The following is a 19027-nucleotide window of genomic DNA, read 5'->3' as shown; positions in this document are numbered from 1 at the left end:
CTTAAAACTCAAAACATTGTAAAATAACAAACAAACTTCTTCTGTCTCACACTTTAAGCTGTTCTTTTGATAATAAAATTAATGATTCGTACATTTGACTTTTTAATTTTTCCCCATGGATAAACTATTTGAAAATTTACTACCTAGAGAAAATGTGTTCTTATTTGATTTACATGTTGCCGCTAGCATTGGGTGTGAAGAAAGTGCTCGGGAAATAATTGAAAAGTATAGACTAATTTTTATTGAGTCTTTATTTTTATCTAAGAAACTTTAATTTATTTATTTATTAAAGTTAATATTTTTAACTTTTGTATTGTGCGTTATTTGAGACTACTTATATAGTTACTTTTATTTTTTTTTAAATGTCTAAATAATATTGTTTTGAGGAATATTTCAAAAAATACTTAGGTAATTTCTCCTGAGGACACCATACTTCTATATGTATATGAGTGATTCTTCAGAATGTGTGACATTCGAGAGGGGGAAAACATTTGTGAAGTTTTTTTTGAAATTATTATTATTTAAATTTCTAGTACCAGTTATTAAATATCAGTCATGTAACATTGAAATTTAGTGCTAATTGAAGCAAAAGAAAAATGTCACTACAGTCCTCACTGGTATTTTTTCAGTATTTGTTCTTTAAACTCTTTTAAAATAAATTTAGGCAATCCAAAAATATTTAGCGGATGAGATAACTGTTCAAAATGTTAGCAAAATGTTCTTTTCAGTTGACTATTTAAAAAGCATAACAAATATTTAGAACACAAGCCGGTGTATATTTCCTATCAGTACTTGTTCCTGCCGTCTACTGTGGCTAAGGTGTCAAAGAGTTTTTGTACTTTCAAAAATTAAGAAAAAAAGCTTGTAATGGTTTATCCAAGGGTAGCTATGAGTTATTTCCTTCAATAGTGCCCTTCTGTGATTTCTTTTTCCAGTTTCACCCATGCTGCTGCCTAGATAGGCAATATTCCTATATCCATACCTGTTCACACTTACACCAATCGCCAAGATGCTAAAAGGTTTTTATGTTTGCAGATATTTAAAAAAAAAAATGTGTAGTGGTTTGTCCCAGGATTGCTACAAGTTATACCCTTCGAGTTGACCTTCCACTGTGAAGTTTATGTATATATATATACAGTGGAGCATCGTTTATACGCTGCCGAAGGTACCACCGAAAAACGTCGTATAAACGATAACGTCGTATAATCGATTTTTACTTCTAAAACTGAAACTAACTCTGTTTTCAGTTAATTTTAATGTTTAACGTGTTGATTTACATAAATTTCTAAATTAGACAAAGCAAAACAAACAAATAACCAAAGAAGAAAAATTGCAGTGAGCAGTTTGAATGTATGTTACCTTTAATTATATTTTCTTGCTATTAGTCTGTACAATGCTTTGAATAGCGAGTTGAACTTACTGCTTTCTATGATGCAATTTTAGATTTCTAATCACGGCCAAATCTAATGGCTGAAGCGCACTTGTGCAATTTGCAGGAAAAAAGAGAGCTTTTACATTTTCCAAAATAATTAGTATCGATGGATGCGCTGGACATTGGTCGATGAATAGCAAAGTTTTTCGTTTTTGCCTCTTCATAATATTGTTCAGTCATCTAGTAAAAATTACGGTCGTCATCCAAGCATTCTTGTTGGCACCCTTTTCTGTATCATTCATGTTGGCAAATGCCGCCTTTTTTTAAAATACACAAGAAAAAATTAAATAAACGTGAACAAAATCTAAAAACCGACGTATAACCGATTCTGTGCGTCGTATAAACGATATATTTTTACATTAAAATGAATAGGAATGATTTGGGACCACACTAAAACGTCGTATAAATGTAAACGTCGTATAAGTGATCGTCGTATAAACGATGCTCCACCGTATATATACAGAGTTAGTAGCGTTTTTAAAAAGTGCTTAAAGGTATTTATTTTCATTTTTTAAAAGCTCTTAAAGGTACTTTTTTCATAGGGTGTTTTTAAAAAGTGCTTAATTTTCCCTTTTTCAAAATGAGATTTTTCCTCTACTATGCTAATTTTTGCTTCGAATTATGCAAAAAGACACAGTTCACATTGTTCTATTCAACGTTTTCATGAATAATTCAACCCTAATCTATTTCAGCGTATAGTCTGTCTGTAGCATATGAAAATGCCATTTGTTTTACATGATTCAAAATTTCCTGATTTGTTTCAATTGTCAAAAATAATTTCAAAAAAAATTTTTTTGACATGACGATTAAAACAAGATAAAAGCGTCAATTGTCAAAAACTTTCCAACCATGTCTAATTATGATATTTTTTAAAGTTCTTAAAAATATTTGAGTGCTTAAAAGGTGCTTATGTTTTGTTGAATAATTTAGCTATGCACCCTGACATATATATATCGTATTGATTGATACCACAGGGATAAATTTGTAGCGGGGAAGGGGAAAAAAAACAGAAAAGCTAAAAATAGAAATCCTGAAATATTATGCGCAAAAACACTTTTTAAATAATTGAAAAGTACCTGACATTTTAGCATTCCAAAAGCATCTATCCACAGAATGTTTTCAAAGTTTTAATGAAAATATTGATGCGAGGTTTTATTTATTTAAATTGTGTGAATATGAATTGCAATGTGGAACTTTTAAATCATGACAATACCATATGGTATTTTTTATTTACGTCGCACTAGAACTGCACAATGGGCAATTGGCGATAGTCTGGGAAGCATCCCTGAAGATGATCCAGAGACAACATACATGCGTCACATTCCATTTTACAGGGAGGACATATTCACACAACATCCATCCACAGATTGGAATATTGACCTGTACCAGAGCACAATCAATCTTCGATCCAGTAACCCCAGAGGTTGTTGTTATGGTTATTATACATTTATTATGGGGACTTGGACAACTTTATAACCATAAAAGATTTAGTGTGCACCAGTTACCATTTTGTACAGGATAAACTTCGGCTGGCAGGTAAAGAAATCACAGCCTCTCGGGCATGGGCCCAGCTCCCTACCAGCCAGACTTTCCTGGCCCCATGTGAATGTGAATCCTAACATTTAATTTTAAATTTGCACAAAAACGAATCTCAATATTTTTTTTAATTCTGCAATATGAATCTCGATGTTTGATCTTGAATACGAATCTTGATTTTGGATCTCAAAATTGGGTGAATATGGATCTTGATGTTTCATGTTAAAATCACGTGATTGCTAATCCCCATATATAATTTTTAAGTCATTCAAACACAAATCATAATAGTGGCTTTTAAATCACGTTAATACGAAACTCGGTATTCTATATAAAATCATGAAAATATAATGTGCGATCTTAAATTGCGTAAATAGGAATCTGGATGTGGAGCTTCAAATCATGTGAATATAATTTTAAATCGCATTTGCATAATCAGGGAAACTTTTCTTAAGACTATTTTTTTCCTTGGAAATTCGAAAATTCCGCTATAGTGGCAAATTTTTCATGAACGGCATTCATTATACGAGATATTGAATACCTACCTGATTATAAGGTTAAGGACAGGGAAAAGATATGACATTTTAAGTATTGTAATTGAGTTGTTAGTTATATTTGTCATATAATAGATTTATGAATTTTAAAATGTGTAATTAGAAGGCTTAATATATTTTCAAAAAATGAAAGAATCATCATAAGAAAAATAAATTAAGGCAAGGTACTTAAATGTCACACATTAAGAAAAATGACATATATATTGTTAGAACAAAAAATTTTTAATTTTAGGTAAATTTGTTCCATTGCTTATTTTTTTATGCAAGACTTGAAAAGAATTTCAAATAATAAATTAGGGCAAAATAAATTTTTCTCCCATAAAAAGTAAAACTGTGGCTTTTTTTATTGCTTTGAATTTTGCTTCTCTTAAACATGTCTAACAATACTATCACTGTGACTTATTTTTGTAAATTCAATCAAATTTTGTTTTTCTTTAAAACTTTTGATTCAGATCTAATTGTTTATTTTAACTCACAGTGTAGAAAGTAAAGACATCATCAACAGGTATAATATAAGTGGTTGGACTCCTCTTATGTATGCAGCCTGCTCCACCAATTTAAAAGTTCTATCGTTTCTTCTTGAAGAAAGAGCTCAAACCGATTTACCAAACCACTTTGGCCAGACTGCTTTGATTCTTGCTTCCAAGTGTGGGAGCACTGACGCTGTTAGCTTACTTCTTGATGTAGGTATTAAAAGCATGAAACATTCCCACAATGAATAAAGCTAAACAACTTTTAAAAAAATAATAATAAACTTCTCATCAACAGAATAGGAAGAAACCATTTTTCCCTTTGTTCTAACTTGTTTGTAATTTTCTTCTGCTTCTCTGTGTTTTCCATTTTTATTTATTCTGTATTTCAACATGAAAAGCGGCTGTTTATTATAGAACCAAAACTATACTGTTAATGGAGCATCATTTGTGGTCATTTCAAGCTGTTTTGCTTTATTCATATATAGCACAAAATTGAAGGGGGAAAAAAAATAATTGGACATTTGTACAATGTTGTTATTAATTATGTTACCAAAATAAGCATATATTTTTTAAGTAAATATAAAGAATGAATTACATTCATGTTATAAAATATAGATCTTTAATAATGTTGTGTTTTAAATTAATTTCAAATCTGCTTTATTTCTGAATATATATTGCTTAAATTTTATGTTTTAAATTTAAATTGGAAAAATTATTTTCTTCATCTCCTTTTTATTTAAACTGTGTTAATTAAGAAATGCAATCTAGTGTTTGAATAATCTTTTTCTTTATTTCTTTTTATTTAAACTCCATGAGTTAAAAAATACATTCTAAGAAATGATATTTGTAAAATTTTACTTATGTTGTTTTTACTGTAAGCTCTCAAGTGTTTTACTTAAACTGTAAACTGATCAAATTACAAAGATATTTTAATGGTTCATTTTATCATTTAATATTTTGTTTTAATTTCAGTTTGGAGCTAATATAAATTTGTTCGATTCTAAAGCATGGTCTGCTGCTTTTTATGCTTCTGCTTATGGACATAGAAGTGTTTTGCAGTTACTAATAGAAAAAGGAGCCTTGATAGATGTGGTGTATGTTACGATTAGTTATTTTTCTTTTTTTAAAAAGAAAAAAAAATCTATTTCAAAATGTTCAAAATTCAATTATTTTGTTAAAAGCATTAGAATGTTCTCTTTTTTTTGATATTTTGTTAAATGCTGGTACAGATTAATTAAATTTTGGATTACAAAATTATTAGCATAAAATGAAGTTGATCAAAATTATTGATAAGAAATAAATTATCCTTTATTATTTTGATTAACTTACTATTTTTACTTAAATTGATGCTTATTGTGCATTTGTAAAATCTAACTTAAGCGGAGAATCTATAATAAAAGTTGAAATGTACTTTTAGTCTGTTTAAGTCATTATGTATCCTTTTTATTTTATTTTATACTATAACATTAAGTGTATTAATGTATGTTACTTGGGCAGGTTACTCTATAATCTAAAGGCCTTTTTGAAAAATTAATGTACAATTACATCTTTTTTAATGTATATCAATGATAACATATGACTGTACCTATTATTCTGCCAATTATAAATGACATTGCTGCAATATCTCCATCAACTCTTATTTTAAAATATAAATCAGAATTATTAAGTATCATAATCAAGGAAGTTTTAAGCAGGAATATATATTGATAGAGCAAATGCAGGTATTGTTATTAAAAAGAACTGTTATTAAGTATTATCAGCAAATATTATGCATGAAGTAATACAGACAACTGTTGATAATAATTGGGTTGAAATATGGTGAGTGGTTTAATAGTTATTATATTCATGAGTGTATTTTATTCATTTTCATTGATAAAGTGATATTTAATGATATTAATTTGAACTTTAATATGTAACACAAGTGCATGCTTTTCTTTGCATTTGCATTACAATTTCAATTTTTATATTAAATTTTTTTTTCTTATCCACAATTATTGAGGTAAGCTTTTTGAACAAAAATAAACCTTCCTTAGGAAATTTAAAAGAATAATCTAACTCTGCTTTATATATTCTTATTTAAGTAATTAATTTCAATATCATTTACCGTATATTCTGGCGCATAATGCTCACCCGTAATTTCTATTAACTTTTTAAATTTTAAGATATACTCTTCGTATAACGCGCACGAAAATTTGGATTGTACATGTGCAATATCTTGTCTAGTATCAATAGAAAACCAGAAAGACTTTTAGTGTGGGACATGCTTAGGTCCCACCTTACAGATAATACAAAAAAAATTCTGAAAGAATGCAACACCCATATGGCAGTTATTCCGGGCGGATTGACACCATTAGTTCAGCCATTGGACGTCTGCTTAAACAAACCATTTAAAGCCAATTTTAGAAAACAGTGGAACACTTGGATGTTGGAGGGCGAGAAAACCTTTACGAAAGGAGGACATATGCGTCATGCAAGTTTGGAAACAGTGTGCGAATGGATATTAAAAGCATGGGATGAAATTAAGCCTGAGAGTGTTAGAAAATCATTCAAAAAATGCAGCATTTCAAATAATCTGGACGGATCAGAAGATGACTGTTTATTTATGGATGAGGGTAACACAGATGATGAAGACGAAACAGATTGTGATGACGTGCCTGAAGAAATAACAGAAGATGAATATAATGAACTATTTATGTAATAACGAAAATTAATAAAGTATATAGGTAAAGGTATGTTATTTCCTTAAAATAAAATTATTTTTCTATATTTAAATTTTTTTAATCTATAATTTTGTATACTCGGCGTATACCGCGCACCCGTACATTCCAATGTTATTTTTTTTATTAAAAGTGCGCGTTATACACCGTAATATACGGTAGGTTTTATAAAATATAGTCTATTTTTTATCCCTTGTCCTTTGTTACCATTTATCCATCATCTTGGCAATTTTTGCCAAAGATTGAAAGACAATTAAATGACATTTTCTAGAACTTCTGATTAAATATTTACATGCCCGTTTGAGTATATAAAGGTAGAAATAACATTATTTATTTTAATCCTTTGGTAGAATATTACTTTCCAATTAATTTTTATTTTTGTTTTCAGTGACAAGAAGGATGGATACAATCCTTTGATGTTATCTGCAGCTGCTGGACATGAGATGATAGTTAAAGATTTATTATTATTAGTTAGTATTAAAATGTTTGTAATCTGTTGTTTGAGTTCTAAATCTAAATGTTTAGTGACATTAAAATGCTTTACATGCTGAAATATTCTATGTATATAAAAATTCATGTGTTGAGAGCTTCAAAAATTGACTATTAAATTTCTTTAAATTACATTAATTAGTTTTCTTTTTTTTTTTAAAGTAGATGCTATCTCTATATATACATTTCTGTTTATAAATTCTATTTCTGTTTATAATAATCTGTTTTTGCTGTTTATAAATGCTGCTGTAGAAATTAATTTTGTTTTTTTATAAATGCTGTTTGTGCTGAGTAATATATTAAATAATCTATGATGGCATAAATATCAAAGCTTTAGTAAAAAAAAAATCAATGTATATGATATCAATGAACATCATTTAATATTTCCCTTTACAATGATAAACATAAAGTTGTATTTAAGATAATAAATGATGTCTATAATAATTCATGACACAGGTGATACATTTTTAGGAGTCAACGAATCATTGGAAGTGTCAATCAATTAATTATTAAATCAGTTTGTTAAAAAAGTAAAAATTTAAGTCTATAATCTGTAATGCTGTAATTAAGATTATACTTTTTTTTTTGTAATTATTGCCATATTAAAAAAAGTTATGCAGTGAAAATAACTAAAGCAAAAAAATATTAATGACTCACTAACAATTGTTACCATACATATTTTAGATGTTATCATTGATTATTTGGTTTATGATAGAATATCTTTATGCGTAATTGTTATTGTATTTCTTTTTACATTTAACTTTTATACATTTTAATTTTTTAATATTTTGCAATTTTTCATTTTATCAGAAAGCCTATTTAAAAAAATACATTTAAAATTTGACATATTAAATGTCTGAAATAATGATTTTGTATTGCACATAAATTTAAGAGAGTCCTTGAAAAGTGAGTGTTTACATAATACTCAGTTCAGTATAATTCAGTTCTTAAACCAATCTCTTAATTTTTTATCTTTTCTATTTTTATAGTACTTTAACTATTTGAAATAAAATTTTTATTTCTGTAAGAATGTGCATATAAACCTTTTTTTTTAATATTTAATTTTCGAAATTATCATGTGTGTGGCAATTTTAGTTAAGATATTAATTCATACACTAGTTTTCTTGATGAAAATTACTAATACTTCTGTGTAGATATCATTCATTTCATTTAAAATGCACTCCCGATTATCCGGGTTAATCACCGGGACAGGTCGCACGGACAATCGAAAACCACGGATAATCCGAAAACTCCTTTAATTAAAGAAAAAATCAATATCAGTACAAAAAATATTAAAATTACTGACATTTGCATGCTGTATAACATCAAACTAGGAATTTTACTTTTAAAAAAATGTGTAATGCGTCTCCGTTATATATCGATACGCATGTTTTACGAACCGCAGTAATGTCACCGTAATCAAATCTTCCCATCTAATAAAGTTTCCACAGAGCAGCAGAATGAGAAATTGTATTTCCTTCATTTACTGCATCAGTTACTATCATCACTATTTGATTTAACAACATAACGATGTCTTCATCTATCAAATACTGGAAGTCAGGCTCACATGCATCACTTTGAAACCAATCTTCAAACTTTTCTTCGTCAAGAATTTCAAAACCTCAGATTTCTTTTGCTTGTTCGAGAATACTGTTATCATATTTTTCTTGAACATCTGAAGAAGATTGTTCATCAAGCGATATGATCTTTCTCCAAGATCGTGATAAAGTAGACGATTTTACCTTGACCATGCTGCTAATATTCCATATACTTCAATCCAATAACGAATATTGCTTCCAAACATTTGGTAATGTTACAACTTCGTGAATAAAATTTTTTTTAATCTTCAAAATGTTTCTCTTTATATTTTTTGTGTGACTCTGGAATGAGCACGGATAATCCACAAACCGGATAATCCGAGCACGGATAATCGAGAGTGTACTGTAATTCATTCCAAGAATTTTGACTCGAGTTAATACATAAGTATTGGAAGAACAGTTTCAGTTGTTATAGTTTAGTTTGGAACAAACTTTAAATTCATATAACTCCACTTTAAAAAATCTAGCAGTTAAAATTTTTGGTAAAATTACTTTATTACTTTTAGTTTGCATACACTTTCTTCAATTTTTAGCAACTTTAATAAATTTGAGATTAAAAACTAGGTTATAATGATGTAACACGATCTATTACATTATTTTAAAGCTGAGTTACATGTATTTAAAATATGACGTTCGTTAATGATGAAATTAACTTTCAGTACAAAATTGGTTTTGTAAAGTCATATTTCTGTTATTTGATGAAAAAAATAAACATAATTGTTTGTCTAAAAGTATTGAGTTTGCTTGGTTTACTATTTTGTAAGTACTTGACTTTTTTTTTAGTGAAGATAAATTAATTATGTCATATGCTTTTTTGTTACCTAATTTTAATGAACATTCTTTTTTATAAATAAAAATTTCTAATGAAATGTATATTGCAGGGCTTAGATCCTTTGTTTGAATCTAAATCTGGTGATACAGCAAGAAGTTTAGCTGTTAAATATGGTCATCACAATGTAAAAAATCTGATAGATACTTATTCTCAGCCCAAAAGAATCTGTAAGTAGAATTAGGCTTCAATATTTCTTTTTATTTAAAATGCTAATAAAATGTTCTGTCAATCTCAATGCTAATACAGTACAGAACCCGTTATCCGGAAAACCGGAACGAAATTCGATAAATTTTCCCGCCATTTTAAAAATAAATAAAAAATTTTCCTCATAAGATTTTAGGATTTTTCTTTCTTTTTTGAAAGATGTTTACCTTACCATCATTTTGGAAATAATCATTAGTGTATTATTTCATTGTTTTTTCTTCTTTTTAAGATTATTTCCAAATTTTTGTTTTTTTTAGTTGGGTTTAACAATAAAAAAAACGGCTTTTTGTAACGATTCAGAAAACCGAAAAAATCAGTTATCCGGAATGGCGATGGTCCCGATCGTTCCGGATAATCGGTTCCCTACTGTATATCTTTTGTGTTCATTTTTAGCTCAACGAAAATTTAATTGTTGTTTATAATTTTACAGCTGATACATCATTTAAATTCATAGATTTACATAGTATTAAATTATCAGGGAATAAATTTTTAAAAAATAGATAAACTATAAGATAATACAATATAATTTTTTTTTTCTTCTAAATCATTATTAGAAAATACTAAATTTGGAGCTTAAAAATTTCCTTTTTTCTAATTTGAAATTCTTTTTTTTCACTGCATTCTGCAGGGAAACAAACTTTTAAGATTTATTTACTTTGTGTGTAATCTTATATGCAGTCTTTACGAATTGCTCAGTAGAAAAGAGAACTTCAGCTCTCTTGTTTGTAATTTTTGACTTGAGTATAATTTAGTTTTTACCATTAATTCCAAGTTGATATGAAAGTCAAAAAATAAGTTTTATTGAAATAAATAAAAATATTAATATTAACTTGTGATATTTTTAGATTCTAACATAGCGCCAAAAGTCCATTCTTCTCAATCTGATCTTTTAACTTTGTTAAAAGAGCTTCAGTTGTCAAAGTATTATCCTATTTTTGAGAGTCAGGGCATAGATTTAAATACCTTTTGGATGTTGAGTGATGAAGATTTCAAGGAATTAGGAATCAAGTGAGTACCAATACCATCTTTAGTTGTTACACTCCCTTAACCCTTTCGCGACGCAAAGCGCGAAAGCGCGCTTACCGCTGAGGCCGGCAGTCTCTCTAGCGTGTGTCTCCCCAGGGCCGGAGGGTTTTTCGATGTTAAGCCTAATTCCATGAAATTACCGAAATATCAGCGCGTTGTTTAATATTGTTCTGTAGAGTATTTAAGTGACATATGCTTTATATATATTTCTATGGATACTTTATTTACTTAAGTTATTTCTTGTTTAAATGTAATATAAATATTAATAAATTTAAATATTTCGCATAATTTCCTCTATTTCCAGCTTAGTTAAAAATTTTCGACGCTTCGACATTCTAACGGTAAAAAGAAAAAAAATTCAAGCCTACAAGATCTAATTATCCACTAAAAACTAATCCGAAAATCGAAAGTAGCGAGAGATAAAAAAAACTCCCTTACTTACTGTAAATAAATATCACGTGCTAATTTAAAGAGCCCTCATAAAACATTCCCCCCCTCCTCTCCTTCCCCTAAAAACCACGTGAATGTACTTTCATCTTGAGTAGAAGGTCAAATCTACATGTATCTGAAACCATAAGGACATACAATGCCATCTTTTGGAAGAAATTTCATTTTTTAAAACGTTCCAAAACGCTGGCACAAATATGTGACGGTCGGGGGTGAACGAGAAAACTCTCTGACACGCGGGTGTGTCGGCCGGGAAGTGAGCGCGTTTCTTGCTGTCACATATATGTGACAGTCGGCTCGAAAGGGTTAATGTTCTAAAAGGTACGCATTCGCATAATTTCTTGTACAAACTGTGGAACATTATTGTTTTTAGAATTTTAAGTTATAAGTTTTATAAAACCAATTAAAAAATTCCATACATGTAAAGATATTATTTTTTAAACCAATATAGTAAATTAACTGGAGAATTTTCAAAATATGACAGTTCATTATTTATTTTTAAAATTACTCAAAATTTTATACATGTTCTTTTTATTTCCTTTCAACTAACATGCAGAAAACGTACATTAACACTATTTTTAATGGAACAATAATTTTTACATTTAAACTACCTAATTGATATTTTGTTGTTGACATTTTATTGTTATTAAATGTTTTGATTTGAAAATTCTTCAAAATTTACATAATTATTTTAATTTATTATATAAAAAATTTTTACAAAAAAATTCTCAATTTCTAAATCTCAATTCTTATTTTCAAAATGTTTCTTAAAGTCCTCCTATATCTAAACTACTTTTTAGTTGATATTTTATAACAAACATTTTGATTAAAAAAAATTAACTCTATGCGTTAGATTGTTTTTCATAAATTATTTTAAAAATACAATCGACCAACAGAAATTTTCAAATAAATGTTGACTTATAATTATTTTAAATCAAAGATTCAATGTGTATTATTTTGGTTTTCCAAATAAGCACTTTATCAATTTTTTTACAATATAGATATTTAAGCAGTAAGAAGAAGCTTAATTACAGTAATTACTATATGTTACATACATCTTTTATTTTAAAGTATTCATCAATTCTTTTCTGTAGTCTTCTGGGACCAAGAAAAAAAATGTGCCTGGCCATCTCGAAACATCACAGTGAATGTGCAAAATGGAGTTGTGAAGAAAAAGATTTAATCAGCAGACTGTCTTTAGAAAATAAGCATTTACTGCAACAAATAGGAAAGGTAACGATTCCGTGACGTGAGACATTTCTGTTTTGTTTGATAAGGTTTCCTGTTGGCATAAATGCGTAAAAATATTTAAAAATATAAATATAGAACAAATTAAGTGTTTTTTCACCATTGTGAGAATATTTTTAGTCATACTAGCCAACAAAATTTAAAGTTAGAAAATCTCTTGAAAACCTTTGAAAGAAAAAAACTGTCACTTTCCAATTTGTTTTTCAGTTATGTGCTATATTTTAATTACACTGAGTAAGAAAGATTAAGGTCAGAGAAATTTTTAAAAATATTAACATAGGAATCCACTATTAAGACTTTCATACTTCCTTCCAATTTTGCAGATTGGGCTAAAAACATGGCATATTATACTAGAGGTCAGACTTAAGAGGTACTTTATGATAACATAATATTGCAGCTATTAATAATGTCTCAGAATCCAATACTCATATCTGTTTAGTCCTTGGATTCAGTGATTGCTTATTTTCATGCTTTATAATACAGGAGTTGGACAAAATAATGAAAACACTTCTATACTAACACATTTATGATCTTTCTCAAAAAATGCTTAGAGAATCATTTTATAAATTTGGAAATATTTAGGTAATGCAATTTTTTATACTAATCATTGATGCTTTCAGAGGTTTTCAGGACTGACAACGAATTACAAAAATAATGTTTTTGAACTCCCTGTGCCAAACAATTTTGCAAGAATTGTACAAAATTTTGTAACCTGACTTAAATTTTTATAAAGATATTGACATTTTACTAAAAAAACTAATTTTTTTGTCTTTTTTTTTTGCTATAACTTTAAAAATATTCTATAAAATTAAATTTTTGGTGCAATTTAAGATTAATTACAAAATTATTGCCTTAAAATTTTAGAAAATTTGTTTCAAACTGCTCATGATATGAGTAATTATGGTATTTTTTCATGCTGAGCATGCCGAAAAAAATTAAAACTTTTTTTTCTTAATTTTGTGACTAATCGTATTTGGCAACTAATAAATTAAAGTCCGATTAAAATAACTTTAAAATTTAAAAAGTTTCACAGTTTTTAAAAAAACTCAAAATGATAAGGAGTTTTCCACAAATTTCAAGTTGTACTTTTAAACAAGATTTACTAATAATGACACCAGATTGTTACGGATCATCTCCCATAAAAGTATCTTTTTTTTTCAGTTGTTTTCTTTCTTTATACAATCTCCTTTTTGGTGTATGAACATTTATTGTAAGGTATTATTCTTTGTTATTTACTTTTATCTTATATAAAATAATATTTGTAGAAAACCCCTTATAATTTTGAGTTTTCTTTTAAAAAGTACAAAAACTTTGAAAATTGCAGGAAACTTTTTAAATTTTTAAAACATGAACCTAGGACATTTTTCATTAGTTGCTAAATATAATTCACTGCAAAATATGAAGAAAAAAAAAATTTCAATTTTTTTCTGCTCATGCTCAGTATGAAAGAACTACTTTAATTACTTATATCTTTCACTGTTTTCATCGAATTTTTTTCAAATTTTAAAGCAATAATTTTATAATTAATTTTAAATTGCTCCAAAAGTGGAAATTTTAATGAGGAAAGTTTTTTTTAAATGTCCATACCTCTATAAATATTTAAGCCAGATTTACAAAATTTTGTGCAATTGCATATAATGCCTAAAATAAGTGTTACAAGTTTAAAAGCTGTAACATTTTTTAAAATTCCCAAATGCACGGAAAAGTAAATAATTCTGTAATAAATACAATTATATCAGTACTTGCAATATAATAAAATTGTTTTTTTTTTTTCTTTTCTTTCTTTCTAGAAAGGTTAATATTTGGCCTGTCACTGTGAGTCTATCTATATTTGATGATAAACAATTACTATATTATTTAAATTCTTTAATTTTTTCAAAAAAGTCTAAATTTTTGCTTTAATGAAAGTGTGGGAATTCTGATGCTAAGTAAAAAGCTTTGTTTATGAAAGGTCAGTTTGGAGAATACATTATTTATTTATTAAAAGTCTAATTTATGTTTTTTTTTTAACTTTAAATAGCAAGTGTTAGGTTACAAAATCGAGTCACAACATTCAACTAGCATTTTTTATTGGCTTTTGTCTGCAAATCTAACTATAACCATTTTTCTAAGCAGCAGGTTACTTTTTAACAGATGTACTACCATAAAAGATCCAAAATATTAGCCTTTTCTAAGATGTCCTTACATAGAATTGATTTTTTAAGGTTGAAAAGTTTTTCTTCATATGGCATAAAAAATTTTCCTGAAAATGGATTTCTTTTTAGACTTACTTTACAAATTAAAGTTTTGATAATCATGATAATTTAAAATTGTTCTGTTGTATTATTTCATTATTCATAGTTGTGATTTAGTAAATACTTTATTTGGTTATTCTATAATTAAGTAATATTGATCACTCTGTTTTTTTTTCTTTTAGGTTGAAGCAGAGCTTTCCCAGGAAATTGAATTAAAGAAAATTGCTGAAAGAAATTTAAGTGATGGTATTTTAACCTTGAAGAATTTTACTGATAATGTTCAGCGCACTGTGCGTTATACATTAGTACTAGGAGAAAAATTAAGGTAATTTGCATTATTTTATATATTTTTCTTATCAGTACTTTTATTAAATACTATTAAGTAAAAGAATCTAGCTTTAACTTGAAAGTCTTTTTAAAAAAATTTCTTTAAATAAATTTCTGGTTGATTATTTGGAAAAAAATTACATTCAAAAATATGTTACGCTTAATCTAACTGTGAACAGGTAATAAAAATTCAAATATGACATAAGTTTGATGACAATTTTCATATATGATGTGGAAATTGATTGTGTTAAAAATAGTTGAAGTAAAAAGCAACTATTTAAATTTCCTAAGATGTATGATAGAATTCATGATCTTAAACCTGAAAAAAGTTTTATTCTTATAGATTTTAAATTCTTGTTCCAGCCTGAAATATTATTTTTCATATGTTTTTCAAAATTGTATTAGGAATTTAATCAATTTATGTTCCAATATTTTCTTGTGTATTTGAAATTAATTGAAATAATTCATTAAAGATAGCTATCTTTTAAACTATAATATAATTTAAAAATGTAAAATAAATTTTACATTATTAAATTATATTTTAATAATGTAAAATAAATTGTCACTGAAAAAAAGTTTTTACGCTACATCATATTTTATTTACATGACATTAAAAATAGACAGTAAAAAATTTGCCTGTAGAATTACGTTGTAAAATAATATACTTTTTTTTATGACTATGCTAATTTTTTAATTAAGTATAAATGTTATACTCTTTATTTTATTCGTTATTTTTGTTACAAATCACTTTACAACCAGCTACAGTCTGCAAATTGTCCAAAATATGAATGCTCAGTTTTGGCCTGTTTCATTTAGAAAATATTAAATTAGTTTGACAAAATATTTAAGCCTTAACTTTTCCAAAATAACATTAAATTATTGTAAAAAAAATTTAATTGTGTTATGATTTCTTACGTTTCTAGTTGGAATTTAAATTATACCCATGTGAGAAACTCACACGCTGATGCAAATAAGTCCCTATTTAACTTAAATAATTTGCTCTACTTGTCAGTTTGCACAAAGCAAATTATTTGAAATAACTGTTAAAAATGTACTGACCCTAATGAGGGTTTATTTAACTTAGTTAAAAATCTAACTTAACATTGTTGAAAAAATATAAATGAAATAATCAATTATTCTAATGAAAATTACTTTATTTTTTCAGACAAGGACATTCTAATTTGAAGAAAATTATTTTTTGTGCTCATGATATCAATAAAGACAGTTTTAAAAGGGATATTCTTTTTCCTTTATTGGATGGAAATGAAAAATTGATTGAAGATATTCATCATCAGATTTTACTTTCATTGCAACAAACAGATTTTAGCCATTAACGAATTTCAGATGGAATTAAAACAAATCTCTTAGCTATTGACATGATGTGTTAGGTAAGAAAAATCAATCTATTGCTCTTTAACACTTCTGATAATGTGCTTTTGTTGAAGAGAAGTGATATCAGTTTTACGCAGGAATCTGACTATTGACAAATATTTTATATCATTGGAAATTTAACTGTATTTTTTACTTGATGAATATTTTAATCATGTACCTTTAAACCTATGTATCTTATGAAACGGTTTAGTATTGACAATTTTAAACTTATAAAATATCCATGTTTTATTTTATTTTTGGGTATTATAATAGTATTTTTTAAATATAGTCTAAATATTTTTAAAGGCATCTAAGTTTCATTGACTCGTACTTTATTAAAATAATCTGATTATAAAATAAGAATTTGCCTGTCTCACATTATTGTGCAATATGAATATATTTTTTGTGATAACTTGTCCCATACCAAAGATTATTTGAAAAGTAATTTAAAAAATGTTAAGTGTATGTATATTTAATATTGTTTTTTTAATACATGAACATTTATACTGGCATTTATGCTTCTTTCATATTGTGGAGAAGCAAATATTTTTAATAATAAAATGTGTACAAGATGTCATTTTTACAAATGAGTGTTATTTGTTAAGAAACAGCTAAGATTTTATAAAGTGCATTAAAATTTACAAATGTTATTATTTTAGCTAGTCTATTTTTTATTATTTGTTTTGTAAAAATATATATAGAATATGTTCTTAGAAAATTTGAAATCTGAGGACGCATTTAAATGTAAAGTACACTACAAATTAACCACGATTATTTTCTGATGGAAAAGATATTTTATTGATAAAAAATGTGATTACTTATTTAAAAGTGGTATCTTCTAGGGATGTAACGAATATTACACCACTATTCGGCTCTTGTGTCGAATATTCAGTTGTCCAAATATTCGGAGGAAATGTACAGCAAAGTATTTTTTAGAAAAATGTTTTTTAACAAAGTGTGTGTTTTTTTTTGGAATTTGAATAAATTTGATAAAGAATAATCTAAAATCACGATTTTTACTATCTTTGAAAATAGTTTTTACTCATATTTGTTAAGTTCTATTACTTGCACACGTCTTAAAATTTTTACTCTGGAAGACAAATAGAAAAGCGAAATTTGAAGAATTAAAACTAGATTACTTTATACTGCTGATTTTTTTTTTCTGGCAATCAATTTTGTTGCTTTTTCAACACCTTTTTGTTTTAAGAATTTAGAACAATTTTTTCTTATCGTGCGGAATTTTTAACTAAGCATTGACCCTTTTATTGTCCTTTTTTCCTGTACGGTTAGACAGAGACAGATAACCGGTAACATTGAAAACTGATATCCAACGTTATTTTACGAACAAAAAAAAAATAAATTTTTTTTCTGTTTCTATTTTGCCTTTTTTTAATTAACTTTTCTTTTAATCAGCATTTTTTAAAGAGTGTTTCGAATGAACATTATTTTTTATCACTTTTTTCTAAAAATACAGCAATGTAAAGAAGTTGAATTTAGATTTTTTGCATTACATTTTTTGTTTTGATATCTATTTAATTTTTTTTTTACGAAAAACTTGTTTTATCAACATTTTAATTTATGACGTGGCAATTAAGAGGATTTCTAGTAGCTTATGTATACAATCATTTGATTTTATAGGCGTTTTTATGACAGCGTGCCATTTTTTTAAAAGCGTTTCCGATAGACTATATTTAAAAGTTTTACGGTTCCTTTTTTCTGGAAAATATTTCATGCATGAAAATCTTGTTGTAAGAGTTTTTTTTTTCAACTGAACAATTTCTGTTATTTATTTATTTTATAGTTTGTCAGTTTTTTATCTTAAATATTTCTAATTGATAACTATATTTTTTTCCTTTATCCAATACCAATAATATAGCAAAATTTTCAATAATAACTAAATTTATTTATTCCTATAAGATATTCGTAAATTCTTTTTTAAAATTTGCTATTCGGTTGCCGAATATTTGGCTATTCGGCCAAATACCTATTCATTACATCCCTAGTATTTTTCTATCCTCATCAAATATATGTGCATTGTAATTTAAAATTTTATTTGTGCATTTTACTGTTTATTCAGTGACAGCTATTTAAAAATGACAAATTTTATTACTGTAGAGTAAAATGTGCCAATTTTTTTAAATAAAGTGTTTAAACTACTTCCATGTGTAGATCATTAGAAATTCAGTAGTTAATGTATGTTTGTTTTTTTAATTATGAAAACACTGAATGAAAATATATTTGGAGAATATACCTAAATTATTATTTTATTAAAATCAAACATTATGAAACCGATTAAACCAAACAACACATTTTTTGTGTAATTATTTCAGGAACAACTTATTTCAGAAAAGTTTTCAATTTCTCGATAAACTCCATGTCTTCCGACACTGATAAACAGTTAATTATTTATTACGCATTACTATCACTTTCTGCATTTTACTAACATATGATCAGGAACATGCTCCAGACACATGTGAAACAGTAAGTATAGAATATAATCAATGGTTTGCATAGCAATTCATGACAAGGTATATGAGAGATT

The 19027-nt window shown here is 26.9% G+C and overlaps 1 protein-coding gene across 2 annotated transcripts; it reads left to right on the top strand.

The window, feature by feature from the left end:
- The first annotated feature begins 1 nt into the window (after position 1).
- Positions 2-18642, top strand: LOC107436874 (uncharacterized). 2 transcript variants are annotated; one of them, XM_016048697.4, is made up of 9 exons: positions 2-225; positions 3998-4202; positions 4965-5086; positions 7098-7179; positions 9678-9795; positions 10678-10840; positions 12400-12538; positions 14970-15112; positions 16280-18642. In XM_016048697.4, the coding sequence occupies exons 1-9, from the start codon at positions 116-118 to the stop codon at positions 16446-16448; spliced, it is 1251 nt and encodes a 416-aa protein (XP_015904183.1). In that variant the 5' UTR covers positions 2-115; the 3' UTR covers positions 16449-18642. The 2 variants fall into 2 exon arrangements, with proteins under 2 accessions (XP_015904183.1, XP_087009716.1); XM_087153590.1 differs by lacking the exon at positions 2-225 and adding an exon at positions 2497-2504.
- The last annotated feature ends 385 nt before the right edge of the window (positions 18643-19027 follow it).

The sequence above is a fragment of the Parasteatoda tepidariorum genome, chromosome 10 (genome assembly GCF_982258835.1).
Source record: "Parasteatoda tepidariorum strain Cologne lab strain chromosome 10, Ptep-v5.0, whole genome shotgun sequence".
Classification (NCBI taxonomy): Eukaryota; Metazoa; Arthropoda; class Arachnida; order Araneae; family Theridiidae; genus Parasteatoda; species Parasteatoda tepidariorum.
The sequence above is the reverse complement of the archived record's forward strand: the minus strand, read 5'-3'. Positions and strand labels throughout refer to the sequence as shown.